Source organism: Pelodiscus sinensis, chromosome 1, assembly GCF_052426305.1.
Source record: "Pelodiscus sinensis isolate ZL-2025 chromosome 1, ASM5242630v1, whole genome shotgun sequence".
Taxonomy (NCBI): domain Eukaryota; kingdom Metazoa; phylum Chordata; order Testudines; family Trionychidae; genus Pelodiscus; species Pelodiscus sinensis.
In genome coordinates this window covers 228,393,455-228,407,714 of record NC_143052.1, presented here as the reverse complement: position 1 = coordinate 228,407,714, position 14,260 = coordinate 228,393,455, and the positions used below count along the sequence as shown (strand labels likewise).

The window sequence follows — 14,260 nt, the reverse complement described above, 5'->3', positions numbered from 1 at the left end:
ATTTGTTCAGGCAAAATTCCGGCATTTCCTAACCTCGGAGTGCTTGACTTTTCAATTTAATATGTTCTTGTAACAGTTTTTGGAGCAGTTACATAGAAAGATTGTCTTTTTGAACGTTTTATGTCCCAAAAAACTTGCAGTCTAATTTATATAAGTAAACTCTTGGAGTAGTGAAATCAATAACACGTCTTTAACTACATTTGACTATCTAACTCCTGTCAAATATTATTTGTACTATTTCTTTAACACTGTAGCAAGAAGCTAGATCAGTGGAATGGCACTGAAGCAAATTTTGGGAAGGTTTAAAAGTGGAACAGACGAGCTTTAATAAGGGACCTAATTCTTCATTTTCCTGTGCCTTGTGTGGTTATTTACACTAATGTAAAATAATGTAAATTGCAGTCATTCCTATTTAGCAGCATTTTACATTTACATTGCAATGGCATGACTGATTTCCCAACTTTTATGGCACTGGAGAATCAGACATTATGGTTTCTTTATTCTAATCAAGTTCCTGTTTCAATGGTATAAGTGACTTTATTTTTTAAAACTAGTCACGAGGGAACAGAAGTTATCTAATTCTAAAAAATTAATGTATGTTACTCCACTGATTCTTTGTATCTTGAAAAAGGAGAATAAGAAATGTATCAAACATGTAAGAGAACAGAAAATGTTTGTCCATGTCCTGTATCCATCTTTTTTTTTACACTATTTCTTCTTGTTCACAAAGGTGCTGCAATTTGAAAAAAATGTTTCCTCCAGTTCCACAACCAAAAAACAAATTTTACGAACTTCAGGTATTTGATAAAAATATAAAGGTATATTTTTCATATATAAAATGTGTTGATTGTAAAGATCTATCAGTCTGAAAAGTCTGACACAAAAAGTCAAGGTTTGCATTTCCATTTATAAACACTGTGGCTATGTCTATACTTCACGCTTATTTTGAAATAACTCATGTTATTCTGAAATAACAGTGTGAGTCTACACAGCAAGCCCATTATTTTGAAATAATTTCAAACACTCCAACTTCTATAACCCTCACTTCACAAGGAGTAAGGGAAGTCAAAGTAAGAGTGTTTTTCCTTCGACTTCCTGCTGTGTATACAATGTCAAAAGTACAGTTAAGCTATTTCTACTTCAGCTACGCAATTAACATAGCTTAACTAGACTTTGTCCTGCAGTGTACATATACCTTAAGAGAGTTTGAAATTGTGCAGCATTTTGTGTTGGTAAAATGTTGTTTCAGTCTAGCCACTGTCAAGTGAGTAAGGCCAAAGCATAAAGATAATTCTTTTGATAGCACTGCTGAATTGCTTCTTTATTAGTCTTAATATGCTTAAGTGTTACTGCCTGCAGACCGCACAAAACCTGGGATCTCAGGAGCTCAGGCTATGTTTAGACTGCAAGCCTCTTTTGAAAGAGGCTTTTTCAAAAGAGGCTTTTTTGAAAAAGCCTCTTTCGAAAAAGAGCATCTAGACTACACCCAGTACTTTCGAAAAAGCAAGCTGCTTTTTCGAAAGAGAGCACCCAGGCAGTCTGGATACTCTCTTTTGAAAAAGCACAGTTTGCATTATATAGTGCCTTTTTTCGAAAGAGCACTTTTGAAAAAAGGCATTCTTCCTTGTAAAATGAGGTTTTCCGTGGTTGAAAAAACTGCTGCGTTCTTTCGATTTATTTTCGAAAGAACGCGGCAGCAGTCTAGATGCAGGGGCCTTTTTTTCAAAAAAAGGCCACTTTTTTCAAAAAAACCCTGTCGTCTAGACACACCCTAAGTGTAGGATTCTCTACAGCTTGAGCTATAAAACGAGCTGGCTCTCAGATTAGGTTGTAGAGCTCTCTCATTGTTATCTCTTGCTGTAAATGGTCTAAGTGCCACTTCATAGGACAGTGAACCACACCACATAGGTGTGAGGGTTACATAAGGACTGCAGAACTCCCATTCATGTTACAGTAAACTTCTAATAATCCGGCACCTTTAGGACCCAGGGGGTGCCGGATTATCAGATATGCCGGACTATCAAAAGGGGGGGCTATGAGGGGTCTGGGGGGGCTATGAGGGGTCCGGCAGCACCCCAGCTGCTCTGTCCCAGGTGTCCCTGAGTCAGCTGCTGCTGAAACTGATCAGCGGCTGACTCCGGGAAGCCTGGGCAGAGCTGCTCTGCCCCGGGCTTCCCGGACTCAGCCGCTGGTCAGTTTCAGCAGCGGCTGAATAGGGGCGCCTGGGGCAGAGCATCTGGGGTGCTGCTGGGTTGGTCCTGTAGCGCCGCCCCTCGGCGCTGCGAGATCAACCCGGCAGCATCCGGCTGCTCTGCTCCAGGCATCCCCAAGAGCAGCTGGGGTGCTGCCGGGTTGGTCCTGCAGCCCCGAGGTGCAGCGCTGCAGGACCAACCCAGCAGCACCCCAGCTGCTCTGCCCCCGGCTTTCACAATTCAGCTGCTGGTCAGTTTCAGCAGCGGCTGAATTGGGGAAGCCAGGCGCAGAGCAGCTCCAATTGTCCTGCTGCCCCAGGTTCCTGATGGTGTCAGACCATCAGGAGTGCCAGAGCATTGGCATTTTACTGTAGCATTGGAGTTTTACTGTAGCTGGAATTTTCTCTGAGTAAAAACTTTTAGGAATCAAAGTGATGCATCCTTTATATCTTTGAGTTCATAGGCACTATAATAGAGGTGTGCCCACTGTTGTTTTCCTTGCAAGAGGTGGCATTCGAAAGAAAAATTAAAGGGAAGAAAAAATTTTGAAATACCCTTACCTGTTAAATGAATAAACTGGGGTCTCAAGTGGTAAATCTCTAATCAATCTCATGCATGAAACTAATGGAGATTGTTTCTTCTTCCTACAATAGAAGGAAGGGATGGATCCACCACTAACAAAATATGAAACTGAAGAAATAACTACTGTTGAAGAAGTCGCATAACTTACCAAAAGCAAAATGAAGCATGTGGATTCCCCAAGTTAAACACCTACAATCCTCATGGCAATGCTGTGCATTTTGTACACTCACTCCCTTTCTCTCACCTACAAATATTACTTAACACTTCTAAGACCCTGTTTTCAGTTTCCTATAATTTTGTCAAATTTGGACAGATGTTTTTCCATGCTACGTGTCTGCATGGGTGAATTACTTGGAATGTGTCAGAAAAAACATTTCAGTAATTTGGAATCCCTAGCAGCTCAGCAGCAGTGTGGGGCCGAGTCTCCTGATAATCCCCAGGAGCGCAGGGCGAGAGGCCCACAGCAGCCCCCCAAGTCAAGGGACTAGGATTGGAGCCCTGAAGCAGCTTCTAGGAATGCGGGCCGGAGCGCTGTGTAAACCTGCAGCAGCACAAGGCCGGTGCTGGAGTCTTTGGGCAGCCCATGTTGGAATGGGGCCGAAGCTGCACAGCAACCCCTGGGAATGGGGGCTGTGATTGAAGCCCTGCAGCAGTGTGGTGGCGGAGCCTGCTGGCAGCCTCCACAAATGCAGGGCCAGAGCCAACATAGCAGCCCCTCAGGCACCTGGGGACTGGAGTCCTGCAGCAGCAGAGCCGGCCCAAGGTACAGGCCAATCAGGCTACCCGCCCAGGGCACCCCGTTGTAAGGGGTGCCACGCGGGGCTGCCGGGCTGGGCAGGGGCAGTACCGCACATGCTCCGCGTGCCCAGGGTGGCGCCACGTATGCGCTGGGCGCCTGGGGGCAGCACCACACATGCGTCGCACTCCCGGGGTCTGCGCTATGCTCCTGGAACCTGGAGCGCACAAATGGCTCGGGCCAGCCCTGTGCAGCAGCCCCTGGGCGTGTGGGGCTGGGCCACAGCCCCCTGCAGGAACCAGAGTCTGTGCTGCTCAGGAAGCCAACAGCAGCTAGCCAAGCAGCCCAGCCAGTTTGGAGGGGAAGGTCAAGCAGGGTGCTTCCTGAGGCAGCCTACCAGCTGCATGGGCTTGGGTTCCAGTGGCAGACCTCCCCATGTCTGGCAAATTCTCTTGTTCGGGACCAGTTACATCCTGATGGTGCAGGACAAAGGAGGCCCAACCTGTACTTTGACCATTGTTGCATTTTCTGCTTTTGTCCTCCTTGCATCATAAGTAATCATAAGCACCTACCCCTATCCTTAGACAATGTCCACGCTTAGTATAGCCACGGCAGCAGTGCTGTAATTTGTTGCACTCGGGAGGTTTTTTTCACCCCTAAGCAAGGAAGTTGCAAGGCAGTAAAATACCAGCATAGACGAGCTTAGTATTTCTCTTGTTTCTAATACATTTCTAAAATGATTTCTTGTTACTCTTTATTTTCTAGCTAGTTTTATCTTACTGTGTGCCTTGGCCTTACTAATTTTTTTCCTACATGCTTGTGTTCAGTTTTTATATATGTAGTAATTTGACTTAGTTTCCACTTGTATATTTTTTTCCAAGTTTCACATCTTTGACAATCTCTTGGCTAAGCCCAATAACTAGGTTGGGGTTCTCTGTTGGTTTTAACCCCCAAGTGGGATGTAAGCCTATTTCAACAGGGTCACCAAGACTGGTGTCAGCCCTGACCCCAACAAGTTTGAAGCCCATGGCCCAAGGCTAAGGTTACAGCTTTGGGATCAAGCAGGCTCAGTCTTCAGTCCCCCTCCATGGAGTCGTGTAATACTTTCTTTTTGTCAGAAGGAAGTCATGATGCAGTGAGAATTGAGAACCACTGAACTAGATCAACCCCTGGCCTTTCACGAAGCCCATTCTCAGAAGGTGGAGAAATATACCACACTAGCCAACTCCCTGAGAACCCAGGGGTATAAGTTACAGATTCACACCGGGATCGTGTGAGTATGGTGCTGTATGTGGCGTTGATCGGCGCCATGCTTGACTTATGAGGCAGCTCAATGGTGTCTGACACCATCGAGTGGTCTAGAGCCATTTACACAGAGCACACCACAGAACACAGAGTACCAGGATGCATAAACAAGACCACCACCAAGAGACACAGTCAGGGAAATAACTCATTGCCTTCCCTGATCAAATTGTGGAAGAAAACTGGCATGTCATGCCAATTTTCTTTCACAATCTCATCTGAGGAAGTGGGTCTGGCCCACGAAAGCTCACCCTCTACTAAATCATCTTGTTAGTCTTAAGTGCTGCATAGTCCTGTCTTTTGTTTCAGCAAGACTAGACTAACATGGCTACATCTCTATTACTATTCTGCCTGAATAAAGGTTGCCTGTGCACTCTAAACTTGATCCCTTGTGCATGTGTATTGTGATAGTCTTTTCCCATAAACCATAGTTTGTGTACAAGACAGATGTTGCTCATTGAACCAATAGCTGTTCCATTTTTTTTTTAAATTTAGCATTCAGTATGTGCAGCGCTTAGATTCAAGCACAAATGTCAATTTCATTCATCTTTACAACAGATCAGTGAAGTAGGAGGTATTGCTATCCACTTACTGTAAGTGAAACTTGAGATGTACCCTGAAAAAATCAGATCCTAGACATGTCCCATGCCAATTAAATTTAACTGAGTTGACCCATACACTTACGTAAAAAATAAAGTTATATACCAACCAATCCAACATATTTACAAAAATTAAAAGTACTAAACATACACATTTAAAGGCCAGCCTTGTAAAAATTGTCTACAGGTCGTAACTTCCTGTTCTGGTACCTTTGGGACCCAACAGGTCCTAAACAAGGGAATCTGCTAAACTGGAGAAGTCAGTGTTGGACTCTCTAGGGCCACTTCCTGTGCAGCTCTGCACCAGTGGCTGGAGAGGAGACAGCCTTGACTGACAAAGAAGGGGGAGTGAAGGGGCTGGACTACAGCCCAGTGGAGTGCTGCACCCACCATACCTCTTCCCCCGAGTGTCCCCCCTCTTCCTGCCTCCACTCCTCCCAAGAACGAGCACTACTAGTAAACCATTTGTGATGGACTGGAAGCGCTGAGGCTATGTTTATACTGGCATGATTTTGCTCAAATACGTTTAACGGGAAAGTTTTTCCGTATTTGTGCAAGAGAGCGTCTACACTGGCACAGATGCTTTTGCGCAAAAGCATCCGTGCCAGTGTAGACGCTCTCTTGCGCAAGAAAGCTCCGATTGCCATTTTAGCCATCGGGCTTTCTTGCGCGAGAAATTAACTTGCCTGTCTACACTGGCCCTCTTGCGCAAGAATACTTGCGCAAGAGGGCTTATCCCTGAGCAGGAGTGTCAATGTATTTGCGCAAGAACTACTGATTTTGTAAAGTACAAAGTCAGTGTTCTTGCGCAAATACTCGCGGCCAGTGTAGACAGGCAGCAAGATTTTGCGCAAAATCTTGCCAGTCTAGACCCACCCTGAGAGGGTGAGTAGGAGTCGCTTTCCCCAGGGGTGCACCAGCCTGATAGCACCCACTGGGAGGGGGGACAGGACGGGACACGACGACACAGCCTATAGCAGTCAAATCTATAGTTTTCATAGAAAATTTCAAATGTATTATTCAGGGTATGCAAACGATATCTGTTAGTGCCAGTCAGTCTTTTGGGAGTTCCAGTTAAATGCTTTGAATTTAAACTGTGGTTTTATTCATTTGAATAGAAACTGGTTGTTGCAGTAATACAGAAAACAAGTTTTTAATATCTCATTTATTGTTTAGAACCTATGCGTCCACACTGTTTAATCACAAATAAAGTTGTGTTGCTAAATATGATAGAGAACCATAAAAAGCATGAAAAATGACACAAGCTGTAATTTACAGCAGAGATATAGGGGATACAAATTCCATCAGCACGCCCTTGAAAAAAAGACTGGTTTCCCTCCTCCAGTTCATGTGTGTATGTGTTAAATACATAAAAATATATAAATGTTTCAATACTATACCAGTCACAGTGTGCGCTTTATTGGCAGATTTTGGCCCCCCTCTCACTAGATAGAGGTGTGAAGTACATAGTGTACCTTCTGTATTCTCTCTACCTTCATGTCCCAGTGGATCCTAGAGGGAAAAAACTAGGAGGGTTCCTGTTTATTTTACTGCTTTAACAAGCAGTCTTGACAACAAACAGCAGCTTCAACTGAGAAATAAGACCACAAGAACTGCCAATTCTGCACAAACTAATAAGAAATATTAGCATAAATTATATTGAAGACAAAAAGTGAACATAATTGCTGGCAGTAGTATGATAATTAACCATGTCTGCTACAGGAAAACATACCATGTATCTAAGGGAGGAAATTACATTACATGAAAACTTTTAAATCAAGGAGTAGCTGATCCAGCTTTAACTCTGAGAAATGTCTGCGAACCTCACGCCTACTGTGGCCAAATCACAGACCAAGTAGCTCAAGTGTCTGGTGCCCAGTATGTTATACTGATGGGTTTCAATCTTTTCCCAGGGGAGAGGCACTCACATTTCAGAAGACCTCCCATCATGCTCCAGCATATTTTTTCCATTTGTGAAGGGACAGAGGTTGAAAATTTTAGAACAGAGGGAGGTGGGGAGAAAAATGTTATTTTGTCTATGTTCTCTATTTCACAAAGCAGGGTTTTTTGACACCCCCCCCCCTCCAAAAAAAGCACACGCCAGACTTATGTGCACCATAAAATGTAAGAGCTTGACTTCCCAGCTTTGTCTTTATTATTCCATGCTACCCAGGTTTGAATTAGTCTTCCACAGCTGCCAACTCAACATGGCACCCGATAGCAATGTAGATCTTTTACTCCTCAAATACTCGCATCCCCAATAATAAAGACTATGCAGGCTCTCTTTCACTTGTTACAAATGTAACTTAAGCCCTGAGTCATACCTGTGCAACAAACTGGCTTAAATTTTGATAGATAAGTATAATTGACTAAAATCAATGCAGAAATCCCATCTCTCCCCCAAAAGCTATTGCTATTAACTAAGAAAGATAAAACTTATGCGAAGGACAAGATTTACATAAAATACCTGGATACATTTTGTTGCACCTACCATAGAGCTTAACAGAGACAGAACAGCTATAAAAGTGTTATACGGGCTTACCTATTACAGAAATAGGAGAATGATTAAAGCACAGATTGCTTATATTGGCCATACACAACTCCACAAAGGAAATTAGGTCTCCATTTATAGACTCTCCCGGCCAAACCCAAAGATGATCCCATTTTTACAGCCGGTTCAGACAACTGCTGAAGCTGGAGGCATGAGCCACATTTAAATTTAGGGCAACATTGCTATGGTACCATGGAGGCATGAAAAACCCACCCCCATGAAATCAGTTATGCCAATCTAGCCCCATGCAGTCATGGAGTAAGGTCAATAGAACAAAGGTCAATGCTAACGATGGAAGAATTTTTCCAAGTGGTGTTCCTACAGCAATAGAAAAATCCCTTCTATCATTGCCAGCTGCATCTAGCTCCAGAGTATTATGGTAGCACACCTAGAATGCCGCAGTATGACACCATAAGCCACTATGGGATAGACACAGCCTTAAGAATGCACTAGTTGAATTTAATTCATTTACTTGAGCTATTACACCATTCTGAATATCAAGCCTCTCCCTCCCCAACAAATATCCCAAAAGAAATCCAAGCTCAATTTAAATGTCACCTTCCTATTAAGCATTTATTGATTAAAACTAATTCAAGAGAGATCCACTACCTCCTTCCGGGGGCTGGAGTGAAGGAAGGAAGAAGAGAAGGGGGCACAAAAATATAGGAACTGAGTTGGACATAGGGGTTTCTTTAACTTTTCCTGAGGGAATGTGTGTGTCTATTAATGTGTGCATCTGATGAAGTGAGTCTTTGCCCACGAAAGCTTATGCTCCTACACTTCAGTTAGTCTATAAGGTGCCACAGGACTCCACGCCGCTTTTGTCTATTAATAGCTACTTCTCAAACAGGTATTTTGAAATAAATCACAAAAATAATTTAAACTGGAATGATTATATAGTATTATAACACATTTTTAAAGTTAAAAAATGAGGTCAATGCAACAACAATTTCTTGCATTTACCATACCTAATCCTGTTTAGGGCAAGGTATGTACTATGTTGTAACATACTGATTCAAATGAAGGTATCAAGTGAAATTGGAACTTTATGGAAAGAGGCTCGCACATTTTCCCAGGAGAGTCAAAGCTTAAATATTAGTTTCAACACAGTAAGTATGTTTATTGTTTTACAGCAGAATGCCCCAATTTAAAAAACAATTGCTAGATGTTCAGTTGTGCAAAATGGTACAGAGTGCTTAAATACAAGTGGAATAGACATGAGCTGTTAAATAAACAATTTTATGGTCCTATAAGATAAGATGTGAAACTACAGACTGATCTGAGGGCAGATATAGAAAACTTGATTTGTCCAAACTGCTTGTGAATCAACCATTTTGGACCTGGCCCTACTGCCATTGATATCCCAACACTAATATAGACAATTCAGAATGCTGAACTGTCAATTTCAGTGTCTGTCATAAAGTCAATCTTGAAATAGATCAGTTTCCTTAAGTTTCTAGTCTCCCATCTACCAACATGATCTGGCCCCGATAAATAATACAACACAGGAATTTCTTGAAGGTCAATGGTCCATAATAGCAAAGTTATTCTACATGATATGCTCAACTTGATTTCCAATTCTAGTCAGGCTGTTTTTAAATTACTTTCTTGAATTCATCATACAGCACAAGCACAAAAGCACCACCCATGCCTCGGAGAACATTGGACCATGCACCTTTGAAAAAAGCTTTTCCTCCCTCATCCCTTGCAATCTTCCTCCAACAATCAATTGTTCCAGAGTACATTATATCAGCTGTGGAAGAAACAAGAAAAACGGTTTTTCAGTACAATTTGCTTCACTATTTTTCTTAATTACAATGTTATAATGGGAACGCTTCAATTTTATGAAAGCCTAATTGAGACAGTAACTGACAAGAAAGATGTAATTGACAAATGTAATGCCACATGGGAAAGTACCCATAAAGATCAACACTGCCTTACATAAAATACAGTATTCTCAATTTGAGAACCTAACTACTTTGTAAATATTAGAAAGTAACAGATGAATAAAAGCTAATGTCTTGTGATTTAAAACGATCATGACAATTAAGGATATTAAGCAGCAAATAAACGACTAATCATATAGCCGATACATGATTACACGAGTACATAATTACACGAGAACATAATTAGTCAACAAGGAGCTGCTGCGGCTCTGCAGTTTAAATGTAGTAAGAACTGGGCGTGCAGACAGCCTGGTGCCTACTACATTTAAGGTACAGAGCTGCAGTGGGGGCAGGTCTGGGAACCGGCATGACCTGGGACTACTTAGGCACCTCTGCCTCTTCCCCACCCACCCTGTGGACACAGTACAGGGAGAGAACCGGCTTTTGGGGGTAGGGAGGAAATGTGAGTAGTCGACTCAACTACCCAACAAGCCTAGGTTTATCAAGTAGTCGACTAATGGACTACTCCGAGACAACCAGCTATTCAAGATATAAAATGAGCGCTGATGGATTAAAGCTTGTTCTAAGAAAAGTTTATCAAAAAAGTTCAAAAGAAATTTAAATTACCAGTATTTGCATCTGCATCAAGTCAAAGGCACTGGTAATTATACAAACCACTGCTAAACTGCAGAACAAAGTTTTAAATTAATAAATATCAAGAGCTTACCTGTTTTACGTCCTGACTGCATCATCATTCGGCGCCGCACTGTATCAAAAGGATAAGAGACAACACCTGCCACAGAAGTCACTGTTTGTGCAATCATCCAGCTTATCACAATATGAGTGTTTCTGGGATCCGGAAGCATGCCTGCAGTAAAGACACCAAAACATATGTGTCTGGGTTCAAACTCCCTCCTTCCCTGCAACTCACACAACCAACTTTGAAAGTTACCTGTTATTCACAGTTTTACAATAATGAGCAACTCCACGTACTGTAAGGCTAGCATTGCACAAAATGTTGCACCAGGACCATAGTTCTCTCTTCCAAAAATAGTCAATATACAGGTTCAGAAATTTAAAGATAAAGTGCTTTTGTTTTGTAACTTTAATTAAAGAACATTAACATCAATTGCCCAGGGACTTCACAGAAAGCAGGGGGGAAAATATTCCAAGCCTTTAAAGTAAATATTTGCTTTAATAGTCCGTAAACACAATGAATTTGTTTAAGTGAAACTATAACTGGTATCAATGTGATAGATATGAATCGCCTCTAAGCAAATGAAAAAAGATTAAGCTACTCATTCTACATATAGTTCAATGCAGCTTTGTGTGTGTATACGTTCATATTGCAAACAAACACCCAAGAGTTAAGAAAGTTTACTTTTTCGCCTGTGCAATCTTCCAGCTACCCCTATAAATTACCTTTTGCAGTATCATAGATTCCGAAGTAGGCAGCTCTATAGATGATGATGCCCTGAACAGACACATTGAATCCTTGATATAAGCCACGCAGACCATCAGACTTGGTAATTTTGACTAGACAATCCCCAAGACCTCTGAATTCTCTGTCAGCACCAGCTTTTCCAACATCAGCAGCCAAACGGGTTCTTGCAAAATCCAAAGGATAGACAAAGCAGAGAGAAGTGGCTCCAGCTGCACCACCAGAAGCCAGATTGCCAGCAAAATACCTCCAAAATTGAGTGTGCTTGTCCACTCCTCCTAAGAACACCTGCTTATACTTATCCTTGAAAGCAAAATTGAGAGCCTGAGTGGGGAAATATCTGATGACATTAGCCAAGTTTCCACGCCAAAAGGACAGCATTCCTTGCTCCTTTGGGATACGGACTACACAATCAATGATACCCTTGTACTGTTTGTCAGCAGCAATTTGTCTACTTGCATGTTGCACCTATAAAAAAAAAATCCATTTATTATTTTGACCACATTTACAAAAACACTGCATGTGGAAACCAATATTAAGAGTACAGACAGCATCTATTCATGCTAGAATAGAAATCAAGGTAATCACCAAGTTTGAACTGTTCCCAATAATCATTTAGCTATATACATATACCTAGGTATATGTATACATATAGAGTTAGGTATACATATACATATATAGTTAACTATATACGCATACATATACCCATCACAAATTAATTTTACATTTTCAAAAGTAGTTATAATTGTAAATATACATGAAGCTTTCTATTTATTTGTGTAATTATAATACAAGCATTCTGCTTGCACATAATTTTAGAAGTCCCTTCAGGTCAACACTACCCAGGAACTAAAAAGGGTGGGCCTTGTTTACAAAGAAAAACTGAACAGCTGACTGTCATGAGAAAAATGCCTACATCCTTTCCTTCTTGGGATGCATGAAGGCCTGGAATGTTCAGCATTTGTTACATACCTACCATTACAAATGGGCCACCTGCCTAGGCTGACCAGTGGAGGAGTCAGACAAGAGCAACATCCCCCTCGCTGATTGTGCCACTCCATTTACTCCTTAGTCCAGACATTTACTGTAAGTCAGGGGTCTCCAACCTTTTTAAGCACGAGATCACTTTTTGAATTTAAGTGCAAGCCATGAGCTACCTCAAACCCAAACACCCTAGCCCCGCCTCCTTCGTGTCCTTTTTGAGGCCCCGCCCCTTGCTCACTCCATCCTCCCTCCCTCACTTTCATCAGACAAGGGCAGCAGGCTCTGGTCTTGGATTAAGGGGTTTGGAGGGTGAGGGGCTCTGAGCTGGGCCTGGGGCAGGGTGCTGGAAGGATTTCTAGGTGCAGGCTCTGGGAGGGTGTTTGGATGCGGGGTGCTTGAGGCTAGGGCTGGGACTTGGGGTGCAGGACGGAGTTCATGAACAGCGCAGGGTTTCAGGATGTGGGCTCCAGCTGGGCACTGCTTATCTCCGGTGGCTCCTGTTTAGTGGTGCAGTGGGTTAAGGCAGGCTTATCCCTGCCCTAACCCTGCACCACTCTCAAAGGCAGCCAATAAACTCCATCCCAAGCCCTGTTATGCCCTTCACTCTGCTCAGAGCAGATAGGATTGGGGGGGGGGGGAGGGCACTTTGACACCTCTTCTCCCTCCCCTGCCCAGCAAGCAGGCAGCTACCAGAGGTTGGAGGAAGCAGCTCCAAGGCAAAGGGCAGGAGCTCCGCAGCAGTGGGAGGAGGGGGCAGCTGAAGCTTCTTGGCCAAACCAGTCAGGATCCCGTCAGAGGCTCCAAGCTCTACCAGTAGAGCCGTGTAAGTGACCAACTCCAAAGAGAGGAAGCCCCCCCCCCCCAGTGCAACGGCTCCACCGCCCGTTTCCCAGGGCCTCAGGCCAGCAGCTCCGACACTTCCTGCACAAGGGGCGGGGCTACGGCGGAAGGGCCCGGCCCCAGCATCCCAGAGCCGAGCCCCAGGCCGGGCAGTGACGTTGGAAGCCCCCAACGGGCCGGGGGCAGTTTCCATGGCGATGACGTGACCTCACGGTTCGGGGGAGGGGCCTGGGAAGGCCGCCGCCGAATGAAGGGCCGAGCACAGACCGCGGCCCGCGCTACGCCACTCGCCGCCACGTGACGGTCATTCTACGCCAGGGAGACCCGCCCAACCCGCGAGCGCGGGCCATGATTGGTAGAAGGAAGCGTGTGACGCGGGGGAAGCGCCTCCACGCGCCTCCTTCGCAAGGCGTCGCATAGCGGAACAGGCTCCCGCGCGCCCTCTGCTCACGTGACCTGCGCCCGCTTCTAGGAGCCGGCTACCAGCTGGGCCGAGCGAGCAGCCACGCCAGTGGCGGCGGCTGCAGCGCGAGACAGACGCGCTGGGGCGCGAGCGGGACCAGAACTCCCCGCGTCCCTTAAGGAGCGCGCGCTGCGGGCAGAGCGGTCACGCGCCACCGCCAGGCCCGCCGCTCCTCCCCCCCGCGGTCCCCGCCACGCGCCCTCCGCCCGGCTCCCGCGCGCCGCTGACCTGCAGCAGCAGCTTGACCCGCTCGATGGGCGCCACCGCCGTTTTGCTGATGGCCGCGGCCACGCCGCCCGCCAGGAAGTCCTTGGCGAAGGAGAGGGCCTGGTCCGCCATGTTCCTGCCGAGCCGGGAGCTGCCGAGGGGAAAAGACGCCGCAGCCGCTCAGACAAAAAGGGCCGGGCTCTCCCCGCGCATGGGCTAAACCGCCGGCCCCGTCGGCCCTGCCCCCGCCGCGCCATTGGCCGCCCGCAGTCCTGCCTCCCCGCCCCGCCCCTTCCCGCCAGCTCGTGTCGCGCGCGCTCGCCGGGAGGTGCCTGCCCGGCCCCCGCAGCCGGTAACGGGCAAGTCCCGCCGGCCCCGCTCGCGCCTCCTGCTGCGGGGCTGCCCCCCCCCCCCCGCGTCGCAGGTCACAAGCCGCCAGTATCCGCCCGGCTCCCGCCGCCCTCGTGCACGTGCGGC

At 45.4% G+C, this 14,260-nt stretch overlaps 2 protein-coding genes across 16 annotated transcripts in view; one reads left to right on the top strand and one right to left on the bottom strand.

The window, feature by feature from the left end:
• LOC102458090 (granulocyte-macrophage colony-stimulating factor receptor subunit alpha-like) overlaps positions 1-6,636 on the top strand; it is a 76,716-nt gene extending 70,080 nt beyond the window's left edge. For 14 of the 15 annotated variants that reach the window (XR_012899109.2, XM_089775356.1, XM_089775355.1 and 11 more), the window contains 2 exons: positions 731-797; positions 2,846-6,636. Coding sequence is in view for 14 of the 15 variants with exons in the window: in XM_089775356.1 (XP_089631482.1) it covers positions 731-797; positions 2,846-2,917 (139 nt within the window). In the remaining variant the exon portion in view is untranslated. The remainder of the gene's footprint in view (positions 1-730; positions 798-2,845) is intronic. The other variant, XM_075915888.2, reaches the window with a different exon arrangement.
• Positions 6,637-9,057: 2,421 nt separating this feature from the next.
• Positions 9,058-13,994, bottom strand: SLC25A6 (solute carrier family 25 member 6). The gene is made up of 4 exons (XM_075915898.2): positions 13,805-13,994; positions 11,271-11,757; positions 10,576-10,716; positions 9,058-9,715 (listed from the first exon to the last, which is right to left on the bottom strand). The coding sequence occupies exons 1-4, from the start codon at positions 13,913-13,915 to the stop codon at positions 9,558-9,560; spliced, it is 897 nt and encodes a 298-aa protein (XP_075772013.1). The 5' UTR covers positions 13,916-13,994; the 3' UTR covers positions 9,058-9,557.
• Positions 13,995-14,260: the final 266 nt, after the last annotated feature.